This window comes from Malurus melanocephalus, unplaced genomic scaffold (genome assembly GCF_030028575.1).
Source record: "Malurus melanocephalus ecotype Western Australia unplaced genomic scaffold, MMel_1.1 scaffold_822, whole genome shotgun sequence".
NCBI lineage: Eukaryota > Metazoa > Chordata > Aves > Passeriformes > Maluridae > Malurus > Malurus melanocephalus.
The window spans coordinates 105,355-119,629 of record NW_026624054.1 but is presented as its reverse complement, the minus strand read 5'-3'; the positions used below and the strand labels follow the sequence as shown (position 1 = coordinate 119,629).

Here is a 14,275-nt window from a genome sequence, read left to right as displayed (position 1 = left end):
GTCATTTTGTTTTAAGACAATTACAGGTTCGCAAACAAAATAAACTATTTTAATGTGGTGGCTCTGTGTCTCCATGTACAAACTAATCTCACCTCCATGTCCTCTCAAAAATTCCAGGAGCTTAAAATGCTCCTGCCATAGGAGGCTCTTGGTTATTTCACCAGCAAGAAATTTGGTCAGATATCTCCCTAACTGTCAGCAGGAACCCCAGGCCCCCTTCACAYCCTCCCTTCTTCGACATTCACTGTCCTGCTACCATATATTAATGGAACAAACCTTTTACTAGTGACAGTTTTTTCCAGAAGCCCTGTGAGATGGGTGAGTAATTCCAGAGGCAAAATGCCACTACCCTCATCTATCCTTTCCCAGGCCAACTCCAAAGCTCCCAACCCCAGTTAAATGGGGTGTCCATCCTGTTCCCTACTGTTTTTCAGCTTATAAGTACCTTTTCTAGTGGTCAATGCCGTTTATTTCGTGCTGCAAAGCCCATGCTGGCTGCAGCCCCCTGAAGGGAAGGGGACATGAAAGCCTGGCTGAAGACACAGAGCAGCATCTCCCCTGGGCAGGTGGGAACTGCACTCACAGTGTCTTCACTCCTGGGAGAACACACAGCATCTCAAACAGTAGGTTTGCCCCCAGGAGGGCTGTGTTGCCTRAAAAATAAGACAAGAAAGGATAAAAGGTCTGTGTATATCCCATGGTTTTCACCCCCAGCCACCTGTGCCAGGCATGTATCTGCCCTCCAACATCYTCAGACTCACCAGAGATGTCGTACATCGGTGCCACTTCCACGAGGTCACACCCCACTATGTTCAGGCCTTTGCAGCCACGAATAATCTCCAAAGCCTAGGGGAAGAATGGATTTGGGATCAAGAAACATATCTGATCCAGCTGACTGGCCGGGGCTCTGCTTTGCTCATTTTCCAATGAGGAAACCCAATCTCTACAGGCCAAATCATATCAGTCCCACATTTCCCTTCCTCATCACTACRAAGAAACACTTCCTGGCCTCTGTAAACTTTGCTGTGCTGGTGGCACAACCTCYTTTAAAGGGAACAAAACATCCCCTTCCCCCGGGAAAGGCAGCGGTGTCGCCCTCACCTGCGCGGGGGTGAGCCCAGCGATCTCCGGGGTGCCGGTGCCCGGGGCGTAGGCGGGGTCCAGCCCATCGATATCGAAGCTGATGTATATTGGTTTGTCCCCCATCTGCGCCCTCACCTCCCYCATCAGCGGCTCCAGGGATTTCATCCAGCACTGCTCAGCCGGGACCACCCGGAAACCCTGTGGGAACGCAGACACTGAGGGAAGGGGGAAAAGAGGAGCATCCGCCGCCCTCCAGCGCTGCTCAGCCAGGACCGCCCGGAAACCCTGCGGGAACGCAGACACTGAGGGAAAGGGGGAAAAGAGGAGCATCCCCCGCCCTCCAGCGCTGCTCAGGCGGGACCGCCCAGAAACCCTGCGGGAACGCAGACACTGAGGGAAAGGGGGAAAAGAGGAGCATCCCCCGCCCTCCAGCGCTGCTCAGCCAGGACCGCCCGGAAACCCTGCGGGAACGCAGACACATGGGGACTCACTCAGGGAAAGGGGGAGAAGAGGAGCATCCCCTGCCCTGCTGGGGAATATCTATCAGGAACGATCCTCATTGCAGGGCAAAGCTGCAGAAATAYACCTGGAAACACTTCCCACTCCCCACACACACTTTATTACTCTCGGCTGATGCTCAGTGAGCTGGGAGTGCTGTCCTGAAGGACAAGCCGCTGGCAATGGGACAAGAGGCAAAAGATGCGTTTATTCCCCTGCTGAAGCCAAGCAAATATTACTGATGTGATATTTATGGCAGAGCGAGCTGCAGATCAGTTTACCTGTTCCCGGCAGTACTGGTAGGGATCGGGGTCATAGGAGGAGCCTCGGATGCCGATCTGCACSACGCGGCCGCGGTCCAGCAGCCCTTCCTCGGCGCAGCGCCGGAACGGGGCCCCGTGGTAGATGCGCTCCCCCAGGGCCGTGTCTCCAGTGTCGGTGTGAGCATCCACGTGTACCAGCCCCACGGGACCGTGCCTGGCCGAGACAAGATGACCACGTTAATGCTGTCTTGGGCACGATGGCCCTGCCTACAGCAGGAACAGCACACCAGGAGCYTTCCTGAGGCTCTTTCCCAGGTCCTTTCTCTCCATCTCCAACTAGAAACTTACTTTGCTGCCAGGGCCTGCAGGATTGGGTACGTTATGGTGTGATCTCCACCTGCAAGAGGACACAGGGGAGAGGGGGAACACACTACAAGAGCTGCTCAGCGCTCATTACCTTTGTTCCCAAGTCATTTTCCCCCTTTTGCATTTATCCTGYACTTATTTATGCACACCAGGGCTTAATTGCTAAAGGAAAACTAACACTCCAAGGTGCAGGTTGCTTTCTCTCTCCTCTTCTGGATCCTCTCTCCTCCTGCACTTCCTTCTAGGGAGAGACCAGAAATGCAGGACTGCCAGCAGGGACAGCCTGTGGAGCAGGACCCTTTATTTGGCTTATAAATAGRCACTTGATCTGCTTCTGAGGATGCTGTCACTGGTGACTTGGCCCTTGTTACTCCACACACTTATTTCCTTCAGCAATGCCAAGCTGTGACAGCTGCAAACTTGAATGTGCATCCAGAMCAGGCCTTGTGCAAAGCCTGGCACTCACTCAGCTGGAGGGACACAAGGGACAAAACCTGCTCTTGCTTTGGGTCCTGCTCAACAGGACACCAAAACCACATCTGGCTGTATTTACAGATTGACCCAACCTCTTCATTTTTGACCCAAAGCAAGAGGCATCACAGAGGATTTTGTTCAGTGGAAGGCCTGTGAATTACCCACGTACASCACAACAGTCCTTGCAGGGGCTGGATTCATCACTTGCCTTCTGCCGTGAGTGGATTGAATGATGTGAGGAGGAGGAGAGGGAGTTTGACAGGGCCAGGATGTGATGGCAGGACAGGGGCACACGGTCTCCTTACCCAGGGTGAGGGGCACACAGCCAGAGGCCACGATGCCCTGGTAGGACTCGCGGATGAGGCGGCAGCTGTCGGGCAGGTTGTAGAGATTGACGTTGACGTCCCCGATGTCRGCCACGCGCAGGGAGTCGAACGGCGCCGCGCCGGTGCTGCTGTTGTACCTCCTCACCATGGCAGACTCAGCACGGATCTGCCGTGGGCCAAATCTGCGAGACRGCGTGGCTGGGAAGGGCTGCTGGCYGTCATTCCAGCACTCCTCTCACCACAGGACAGCCGTGAGAGGGAAGCAGCAGCTCCCCTGGCCGGCCCTTACCTGGCTCCCGGCCGGTTGGACGTGCCCGTGTCCAGYGGAACACCGACAAACGCTGCGTCCAGTCCCTCCGCCGACGCCTGCACCGGGAGCCGCATCATGGAGCAGATCCCCACGGGCCGGGCCACGAGCAGGGCACTGGGGGGCACGTTGAACTGCGAGCTCCAGCGGCGGGGGGCTCTGCTCCCTGCGACCAGGGGCTGGAGGAACCCTGCAGACACACTGGGTGGGGAGCTGGAGGCGGCCTGAGGAGCCTGGGGATGCAGGCCATGGTGTGAGGTGGTCACCACAGCAGTCACAGCTGGCTTGGGAGCGCAGAGTCCAGSTCCCCGGGGCAGCAGCTGGCTGCAGGCAGTCCAGAGCAGGGGCCTCATCCTGACCCACGCGGTGCCACCCTCTGTCCCCCAGGAAACGCAGCAAGGGGTGCTGTGGAGCCCGCTCCCAGCTCGGGCAGAGTGCCAGCTGCCTCTGCCAAGCCTCCCTCCAGCGATCAAAGTGCAGCCGGACACTCCACTGCCTGGGGAAGGGCAGAAATGCAGCCCAACCTCCACGTTCACCCTYCCAGCCACCCCCTTTCCCAATGGCATAATCCTGGCAAACACTGGGAGCAAACACAGCAGCGAGGAGCAAGAGCCTCCGCAGGGATTAGCRGCACAGGGCAGGAGGGACATGCTGAGAGATGCTCCAGTTTGCTCCCCTTGGGCATTTTCAGACAGACAGCACRGCAGCATTTTGTTGCATTAACAGCTTGTACTTTTAACCTGCACTTTACAAAAGCACCCAGAATGCTGAAGAATCATAAAAACGTCTTGTTAGCGGAAGGCAGAAGAGAACTAAAACAAAAGGAAAGTCTGACCTCAGCAGAACCATGGGGGGACAAAATGCAAGCACAGGGGAAGCATTAACAGGGATTTAAGGACCAGAGGGATGAGCTGCAAGACAAGCATTTTAGGCCATTTTTGAGGACTGAGATGACAGTTTCCAGGGGAAGCAAGTTTCCAAYGGGTGGAGTTCATCAGCACAGACAAAACCCTGGCTGGGCAAACACTAACACACTTGATACTGGATGGCTCCAGCTCCTAATTCTGCTCTACTGGTGTAGAGACTGGACCTGAGAGAGGAAAATGCACAGGAATGATGTTCATGGCAGAAAGAGAGCTCAGGGTAGAGATCTACCACACAGCAACAGGATTTACTCCTCAAAAGGCTCCAGAGTGTCCCAGGGCACAGGACTCACTGCCAGACCCAGGCAYACACACAAGCACAGGCAGCAGAAAAAACACACTGGAAGAACTCAGTAATGTAAGAAACAGCAGCACACTTTGGTTGGGGCAGATCAATGTTACAAAGGTCTGCTTTTTGCAACTTTTTCCCCTGATTCCCCAGGCTCTGTGCTCTTCGTTGCACTGGAATGACGTGCAGAATCCTGAAAGCAGGTTATCCTGTGATGATGAGGGATATCAGCCGTTCTCATCCACCTGGAAACTGCAGGAGCAGCCAGTGATTTACCACGCAGGAGAGTACAAAACACATCCCCAAGGCAAGGTCTGTTCCTCTTCGGGAAATTCCACTTAAACACTGTGTTCCAGAGTGAGCACTGAAAGAGCTGAATTCGCATTTAAGACACCCCGGAACCACCACTCCACAGCCCAAATTGGATTGAGAGAATCCACACAGCCACAGAGCTTAATCTTTAATTTATTGTGCAACAAGCATAAATAACTTWCTGCTCTAAACACAATTACAGCCACAAAATCGAATGATGTTTCATAAACATGGCTGTTGYTATTTCAAGATTGATGTCTCCCATCCTCCCCCCAAAGGATATAATTTCATTGAAGGAAACACAGGCAGGTAAAAGAGCAGAGCATCACACTAAGCTCTTTAAGCGGGTGCTGCTGCCCAGCCTCATTTTGTTTGGAGCATTATCCCTAACTGGAGAGTCTGACTCAGCCTTGGACCCTGGGGCAGCCGCCACCACACAGCTACAACAGTTAAGAACAAAGACAAGCAGGATTTGAGGACKATGTGCTTCCACTATTCTGCGTACAACTGCGAGGGGTTTAGTGCTGCTGACGCTCGTGTTACCAGGCAGCACTTCACCAGGATGTTTTCAGGCTGTCATTTCACAGCTCAGAGGAATAGGAGTTTCAGATCACCCGTTACCCCAAGAACAGAGACTGCAGGTCCCTCTGTCAGCTCGGATTTCTGTGTGCCGTTTAAATTGTGATGTTTCCATGTAAAAAGCATCCAGACAGTGTCTCCTCCCAGCCACCCCTCTGAAAGGAACCTTGCTCCACTCCACGCACAACCTACGAGTCAATTCCCAAACCGGAGCAAAACCAACCACGTACCTCAGGACACCTGCAAGGTCCACACACCCTCCCACCCAGAGCGTAASGAAGCAAGGGCATCTCCTCTAGCAGGGGCAGAAAAGCAGCATGGTTAACACTTGCTAGAGAGAAACTCAAGCTCCTAAACACACACCTGCAGCTYGCTCCCTAAAGCACTACAGGACTCCAGGCAGACAGAAAGGACAGGTTCCTATGTGCCTTTACAAGTGCCATTTATGTGGGATGCTCGTGTTCCAGGTGGTTCCTTCACCCAGAGTGGCTTCTCCAGGCCAGCAACAGGAATATTGCTGCCCAGAGGTCTTCAAACTCGAGGTTTGCCAAGAAGCACATCTTCATTTTGGTTTCTACCTGGCTCTTCTCCACCAGCCTGTTGGTGAGCAGGGTGGCTGCAGACTGGCAGAGCAGCCAGGCAATCATCTGGTCGGGTTTCAGGGTCCTGGATGCTACAACACTGTCACCCCAGAGGCTCAGGTGCAGCACGTTCGCAGCAACTCTYGCAGACAACCTCTGCAAGAGGAAGGGGAGAGACATTAGCTGATCCTGCTGCACTCAGCCACATCACYAGCAYGGARCATTKGCACCTCCAAAACTSCCTGGGCCTCCCCTGAGGCACCACCCTGTGAATTCAAAAGCTCTTTAAGACTATTACTGTATAGATATAATGCTGTGTGTAACCCTCCAATGTGAGATCCAGTCCCGACACAAACATCTCCTGAAATGATTCAGCACCAATCAGCAAAGTCGTTTTTTTGGCTTTGATCCTTATGTTGCCCTTTGGTCCTGCAGTGAGATCTGAATTAACTCCTGCACCCACAGCCCTCCAAGGCAAAACAATCCACCAGGGACACTCCCAAAGAGGTATCTCGAAGGCAAGAGCTCCTTACCTTGTTGGGATCCCTCTGAAGCAGCATYTTTATCACCTGCTTCACCTCCAGGGGCACGTGGTCGGGCAGGCTCGGCAGCTGCTCCTCCTGGTAACTTCTGCTTTCCAGAGTCGAGTCCCCGTGGCCATAGAAAGGATTGGCCAGGCCCAGGATTTCGTAGGCAATCGCTCCAACAGCCCAAGCATCAGCTTTGCTGTAGTTGATCACCGTGCCCGGGCCAGGTGACGCTGTGATCACCTGCCACAGAGAGGGGGATACTCAAATAAACAGCTGAGTGCAGCCTCTGTGCTGAAATTCGATTTTCAAAGCTCAAATCAGTGTTTTCCCTCTAATAAACTTAGAGACACTGAAATCAATGGTGGGTTTYATCTGAATGTGTGTGTAAATTTCCCTGTAGGCATGCTCTCACCCTCTGGCACTGCTCAGCCCACTGGGATGCTGGGAGGAGTTTGGACATTGCACTAAGGCTTGAGCCATTGCCCCTGGCCAGCATTTCCAGAGTCCCAAGGGCTATCTCCTGCTGCAATTATGGAGACAGGAGACCTGCAGATGAGCARCCAACACCAGGGCAAGGTGCTCCAGGTCCAGCAGATGGTTAAGTGTGCCTTGGCTTTTATTAGGCTTATCACCAGAGATAYAATAAGGAACTGTAAATAATTTCACAACTGCCTTGAACTTCAGCCAAAATCCACTGTTGCAACACAAGGACTGCTGCATAAAATTCTTGGTAGTTACATAAAAAGGGGCCTGACTGAAGACTGAAGAGTAAATTTGCGGGGAAAAAGCTGATTCTGCCTCTTAACACCAAGTGATTACATTTCACCTGTTAGAGCTCAAGATGTCTGTTTGACATAGCTCAGCAGAGACGTTCACCAAGATGAACTCAAGGTAGGACACAAACCTATACCACCAAAACTTTTAATGCTAGCAGCAGGACAAGCAGAAAACCAGCACCACAAAGCACTGCTACARGGGGATTTACCTCAGGGGCCATAAGGCAGCCGTTGCCACCCCGATCCACGTAGCAGCTGGTGAAGGGCAGCCTCAGGCCGATGTTTTCATCTGCCAAACAGCAGCCAAAGTCGGTGATGACCAGCCAGGGGCAGCCAGCTGTGAACAACACAGGGCTGCCAGAGTTAGGGTTCAGTTTGGGAGGACCTGGCTGCACCAAACACCACATCACATCAATACCCAGCTTGGTGCCCTCTGCAAAMTGCCTTAGGGGGCAGCCGATCCCCTCATCAATAGTAGTGGTAAAGATAYCCAGTAGAGTAACCTGGTCTAGTGGGAGCTGTCCCTGYCCATGGCAGGGGGTTGGAATGGAGAGGGGCTTTAAGGTCCCTTCTAACCMAGGCTATTCTATGATTTTATTATTTTAAATCCTGAGCCCTGGGGAACAGAGAATCCTCCATATCATCTGCCTCTTGGGCCTGTCTCCTGGAAGGCAGGGTGCATTCCAGTAGTCTGTCTCTCTTGCTGATATTCTTTAACCAAATTTTTCTACTTCTAATTACACAGACCTGCCTGCTATTGCTTCCTGCCCATTTAAATCTCCATCACACCAAAAAAAAGAGCTCAGGCAATTAAAATCTCTGTTAGAGGTTACAGGAGAACACATCAATGAAAACACTGCATCCATTCCCTTCCTTTCCAGCCCATGTTTCATCATCCCAGGGTGCAGCACTGTTAACCCGGCCCTGGGGTGGGATTTTAAAAGGTTCCCTGTGCTCTTTGACTTGGGAGAGGTGACAAAGCCAAGAGCCTGAAGCAAACACTCCTGCAGCATCCCAAATGTGGCATTCCCAGATATTCCAGTCAGCGTTAGCTGGGCTCATGCAATGCTTCACCTCAGCAATACACTGTGTCCATGTTAATGATCCAAAACCTCAGGTACAGAGAGGATCAATGACTCTCTGCAGTGATAGCAAATACCAAGCTAAAAAACCTGAGATTATTCAAAAGATTTGGTGCTTCTTTCCCCAAACACACAGCTGAATGAGACTTCCCCAAGTACCTACGTGACCGAATCACTTCTATGAATTAACTGGCACTTATCCTYGGGGATCTACGTACCAGCATCAAATTCAACCAGGATGTTGTCAGACTTGAGGTCTCTGTGTGCTATTCCATGTCGAACAAGATGGTCCACGCCTTCCAGGAGCTGCAGAATCATCACTGTGGAGAGGCGAACATCCGGAGTGTTCTCCTGCAGATACTGGCGCAGCGTGCAGGGGTAACTAGGCAGAACAGAAAAAAATGGGAATTAGCATCCTAGAGACTTATTACTGGCAGCTCAGCCTCAGTGCTGGCTCATTTCATTACTGATTCTACTCCATCTCTAGCAGCGTGCTCAGACTAGGGGTGAAGTTCAGGCTTAGAAGGGCAGACAAATGGGGACAAACTCCACATTTCTCAYTTTAATTTGGGGTAATTATTAAAAAGAACAGTTTGTCTTCATCGTGGAATCACAGTTAGAATCTCAAGGACTTGGAACAGGTCCTGGGAGGCATTTCCAAGAGCATACTCTGCTCTCTGGCAGCAGCCCAGGCCCAAGCTCTGCAGGGACAGAGTACCCAAGTCACGTTAACCAGCTTCTCTCCACCTACTTCTTCATCACCAAGAAGAGTGTGCGGCTGTGACCAATCCCTCTGGGGTTCAGGCTCAATGGAAGGACATCAGGATAGTCAGCAAAGGCCCCAGGCAGCAAAGGGACAGAGGATGTGAATGCTCGGATCACCTGGATTATATTTGGATGAGGTTGCAGCTTCTTCCTCCCAAGGACAGGTTTTCTGTGCAAAAGAGAGATTGCATCAGTCCCTCAGTCAGTTCTGATGAATCACAAACATGTCATTGTTATTGCTGGGATTGCTTTTCATTAATGAATCCTGTCCTCCCCACCAAAGGGTTCCCCAGCAGTGAGCAAACAGGTTTGTTCTGCACTGGAAGCCTCATTAGAGGGAGATTAAAGCTGCACAGTGCGGATTACAGGACTGCACATTAAGCAAATAGTTAGACACATCCTGGAATCCATTCACTGAGGAAGAACACAAGCAGCAGTTTCACGGCCCATTTCCCAACCARCATCTCAGCCCAGCTTTTTCCAGGKGGRTGCAGAACAYCCACAGCCTGTGAGGATCCACCGCAGGGAATCTCTCAGCACCTTCTCCAGAGCTCAGAACCCACCCTGGTKCTTCCCACAGCAAGCTGAGCCAACCAAGGCCCCACAGGGGCTGTGCTGTAACTGCATTTCCCTAGTCACAATGGCCAAACAGGAAATCAGGTGCTTTACCTGCACTACAAACAAAGCTTTAATCAAAACCCTCCCACTTAACATGCAGCCTCTCATTTTACTCAAGCCCCACTAACCCTTCCATGCTGCTTCTCCATTCAAAAAGAGCTACGGCAGCTCTAGAGAATAACACCCAAACACAATTACTTTGTTAACATATAACAAAGGTCAACTTCACACTGGAAGTATCAATTTAGACCCTCTATTTKATGGCACAGGCAGGAAGCTCTCACAACCATGAAAAGCAAGTTACCTATCTGTCTATGCAACACAGATTTCTCATCCCCTGAATGTCAAATATCCCTTTGGCTGCTCTACTGCATTCCCAGCCAGCCACGTAGGGCACAGCATTCATTATTCATTTGTATTGGCAGCCGAGATGGATTTGAAATTTAAATCAGACAATCTGGGCTGTGGACTCATTGTTTCAAATGGAACAAAAAGATACATTTCTGAATAAAAAGATAGCTAACTCAAGGTAATTTTAAGGCTTCAATGAGATTTTCCACCCTCACACTATTTGCTCCCTTCCTACTCAGGTGACAGAGTGCAAACTGAGTCATTTCCATTTTCCTTCTCACCAGTTTTCCTGCACTAAAACAGTTTCAACCTCCCTGTCCAGCACCCATTTTACACCAAACCAGTTCTCAAACCTCACAGTCAAACTCTATTACAGTGAGATAATTTGATGTTTAATACACTCAAACTGTAACCGACAGCAGGGGTGCAATTAAAAACCATCACGATGCAAATTTAAATCATGTTTGAGCAGTGGCTCCTCCAGCTTTTACCTCAGCAAATGCCAACACATTTCACATACAGGGAAGCTAAAACCCAGCCACAGCCACCCACCAGACCCTGGCGGGATCCCAAATACTCCCAAATTTTTGGTGTACCCTTCCAACCCCCTCTGGACCACAYAGTTCAGCAATGCAATTCCCCACATGCCAACAAACTTAACAATGCCCAGGTTTATCTGCTTTCAGCAGCTCTTCTAGAAAGCTCTGTCCACCTTAACAGTSCAGATTGCTGCAAAATTAATCAAGGGATGAAATTAGCACATCTCCATCTCCATCTCTGTACCTGCGACCAGAGACAGCTCCGTACTCCCCGGATAAGGCAACGCCTGTGGCTGGGACGAGCTCTCTACCCATGGCATCRAGGATGGCTTCACTCGAGGAACCAGCCTGCAACAATAATCATACCCCCACATTGGTTTCAGCTCCGAAATCACCCAGCCCCAATGCAAGCTGAAAGCTCTGATCTACTGATCCCAGGAATTCCCTCCTTTGAAAATCAAGGAAGGCAATTAACTACTYTAAAAAATCACCAAAGGAGGTGGAAAAGCCTTTATTTGCACAAAGAAATCTATTTGTCACATCAAATGCATCTTGGAGTGTCAGCAGTCCAAACTATACCTCAACACTCACTTTCAACTTCCAAACCCAAGTAGAAGAGGCCACAGCTAAATGCCAGGGTACTTCTGCAGCCCAGAGAATTCCAGATGTTGGCATTTGGAAGATTATCTTGAAATATTCATTTGTCACATCAATGGGGAATGCCACATGGACTGTTTTACACATAGAAAAGCCACATTGAGGGGTTGGATCACCAGTTACCTGGGCTGGGAAAGAGTGGAGCAGATCTTGGACAGTCACCTCATAGCAAGGAGACCCAAAAGTCCCATGCTGTGACCACTGATTCTTCAGGAAGAAAATCCACCTCTGTCCTGACACTAACAGGACACCAATTCCTATATCTCTAGCAGCAGCAGCTTTTACATTCTAAGACCTTTCTATCAGAGCCAGCCTCAGAAAACCTTTTCTTGCCAAAACATCACCTCCATACCCAACAGTTCCAGCAGCAGCAGCTCTCAGAGCTGATTCCAGAGGATGATGAATGCTAATTACCTCACTCTGGGACTCTTCACTAACACTCCACGTCTCCAGTGTCACCTATCAACAGCTTTGTTGTGACACACTCATCCTGCACTCCATAATTAGCGCTTTCAACACTTGAGCATCAAACATTCCAGCCAGAACTCCCCAGCAACAGACACGGGGACTCAGAGCCGAATCCTTACCGAAATGTTCCACATCATTTTGATAGCTAAGGGAAAAGCCCCTTTCGGTTGGTGTTTCACCACAGACTCCTCTTCATCCTGCTGGGAAGCTGAGGCATGGTCCTGCTGCACGGCTGGGAGCCTGCTGCTGTCTGCATGATCACGAGGACGGGGAGCAAAGGGAATAGCTGCTTCATACACAGCAGCACTACAGCCCTTCCCGATGGGCTGCCCGATGAGATATTCCTCCAGCTTGAAGCCCTGCCAGCGCAAGGAGCTCARGGGATCTTTCTGAGGCTTGTTCTTCCCAACGAACACAGTCTGAAAGGAGTAAGAACAGAAAAACCCACTCAGTTATTCCAGACTTGCCAGCAAAGGAGAACTTGGTGTTTTTGTGGTTTTACACGTTCCCGTGGGTTGGTCCAACCTGAAAACCTCAATCAGGTTCCAATCACTAGGCTCAAATCAGTATAGCCACATGGAAGATAATTTGCAGGCCATGTATTTTTGTCTGATACAATCTATCCCTAAACCAGTCTTTTCCAGAGATGCCCTTTCTGAGAGAAGAAGAGGAACCATGAGGGGGAGTAATTTGTCCATCTAGAATATAAATATATTTTGCCCAGAGAAGCTGTGGCTGCCCCATTCCTGTCCAAATGTCCAAGGCCAGGCTGGACAGAGATTGGAACAACCTGGGRTAGCAGAAGGTGTCCCTGCCCATGGCAGGGGGTGCAAGGAGAATGGGCCTTAAGGCCCCTTCCAGCTCAAACCATTCCAKGATTCTGTGGTCACRTAAAAAAAAGTTTAACTGAATACCTCTAAAAAAAGTTGCATTATTACACTTTTCTCCCCCTCCATAAATAAATCAGACAAACAGCATYTAAAAGAAAATCCAATTAAAAGCAGTTAACAGGAAAAACAGTGCCCTTTTGTGGCAGTCAACTGAGGGCTGGTTAGTTTGTGGAAGAGCAAATCCGTGATGGGAGGGAGCTAGGGGAGGAAATAAAGAGATGTGGGAAAACAACACACAGRAGGCCGTTCTGGAGTTCCATCACAGCTCATCATTCTGCAGGTCTGGTGGTGCCCCAGCTGTCACCTGGACTGACATAAACCAGTGGCCTTCTCTGAGAGCTGCAGCCCCAAAGCACCAGTGACCACCCTCGGGATGTCATGGGGCCACCGGACACAGACCCAGGGACAGCAAATGGAATTATCCAGCCAGAGCAGGGGAGAGAAAGCATCCTGAGAAACTTCAGGGAATGTGTCTGCTGGTCARTGGAGCAGGTGACAGCTGGCTCTGAGCACCCAAGGTCTATTTTTACCCAGGAAATATGTTCAGCGCCATCTGTCCCCATGCCCTGCCAGCATGGCCAGGCCCAGCACCGCGGGGTCCCCGTCTGTCTCGGGCAGAGAGAATGGATCAGTGACCTGGGACATGAGAACCCCCTCACCAGGGCCCCAATCCCCTCCCTCTGTGGGGGACAGGGACTGAGGGTCCCCCTGCTGCCTACTTTAGGGTGATGAGGGGCTGCTGAGTGGGAGGCCTCCCCAGGGAGGCCTTTTTTTTTGGGAGAAAGAGGTGCCTGTGGGGTGCTCCCATCAGTCCCCATCTTTGGGGCTGTGCCTGAGGGCTGCTCATTGCAGCAGCCCCCACCTTCCTTGGGGACAGACGGGAAAGTGTCTGGGGGGCTTCTCACAGTGTGCCCTTCACAGGGGCTGTCAAAGGGCCTCCCCACACCAGTGCTCCCCCTTTCCTTCATGAGGGCTGTCTGAGGGGCTCCCTAAAACAAATCTCTCTCCTCCCCTTCACCAAGGGTGTCTGGGGGGCTGCCCACAGCAGTGACCCCTCCTCCCCTTAAGAGGAGGCGTCTGAGGGAGTCTCCACAGCAACAATCCCCCCTCCCTTTTATTGATGATGTCTAAAGGGTTCTCCAGAGCAACGACCCCACACTGCCCTTAATGGGAGCGTCTGAGGGACTTCCCAAAGCATGGACCCTCCCCTTCCCTGCATGGGTGTCCAAGTGGCTCCGCACAGCACTAACCCTCTCTGACCTTCACGGGGAGATATTTAAGGGGCTCCCCACATCAAAGACCCCTCTCTCTTTCAAAAAGGATGTTTGGAGGGCTACGCAGAGCAAGGAACCCCTGTGCCCTCCATGGCGGGTGACTGAGGGTCTCCCCCCAGCAAGGCCTTCCCCCCCAGCGCCTCAGGCTCTGCCCAGCGGGATCCCCGGGCCGCTCCTCACCTGGATGTGGCGACACGCCGCCTCAGCCCGGCGCTGCTCTTCCAGGCGCGGCTCCACCAGGCCCAGCGCCATGGCCAACGCCAGGCAGACGCCGCCGCCGCGGCCCCGCCGCGCAACCGCCGCCAGCCCGGCCGCCGGGCCGCG

The 14,275-nt window shown here is 51.6% G+C and overlaps 2 protein-coding genes across 2 annotated transcripts; both read right to left on the bottom strand.

Annotated features, from left to right (window-relative positions):
- Window positions 1-55: 55 nt before the first annotated feature.
- AGMAT (agmatinase) lies at window positions 56-4,502 on the bottom strand. Its single transcript, XM_057385400.1, has 8 exons — window positions 4,473-4,502; window positions 3,300-3,813; window positions 2,990-3,192; window positions 2,193-2,241; window positions 1,863-2,058; window positions 1,102-1,281; window positions 762-846; window positions 56-653 (listed from the first exon to the last, which is right to left on the bottom strand). The coding sequence occupies exons 2-8, from the start codon at window positions 3,668-3,670 to the stop codon at window positions 580-582; spliced, it is 1,158 nt and encodes a 385-aa protein (XP_057241383.1). The 5' UTR covers window positions 3,671-3,813; window positions 4,473-4,502; the 3' UTR covers window positions 56-579.
- Window positions 4,503-4,977: 475 nt separating this feature from the next.
- On the bottom strand, window positions 4,978-14,269 carry PINK1 (PTEN induced kinase 1; the record flags this gene model as incomplete). The annotated part of the gene is made up of 8 exons (XM_057385401.1): window positions 4,978-6,157; window positions 6,535-6,771; window positions 7,517-7,644; window positions 8,608-8,771; window positions 9,141-9,323; window positions 10,907-11,010; window positions 11,907-12,206; window positions 14,132-14,269. Coding segments are annotated over 8 exons (1,515 nt in total), but the record flags the coding sequence as incomplete, so codon positions are not given.
- Between the last annotated feature and the right edge of the window lie 6 nt (window positions 14,270-14,275).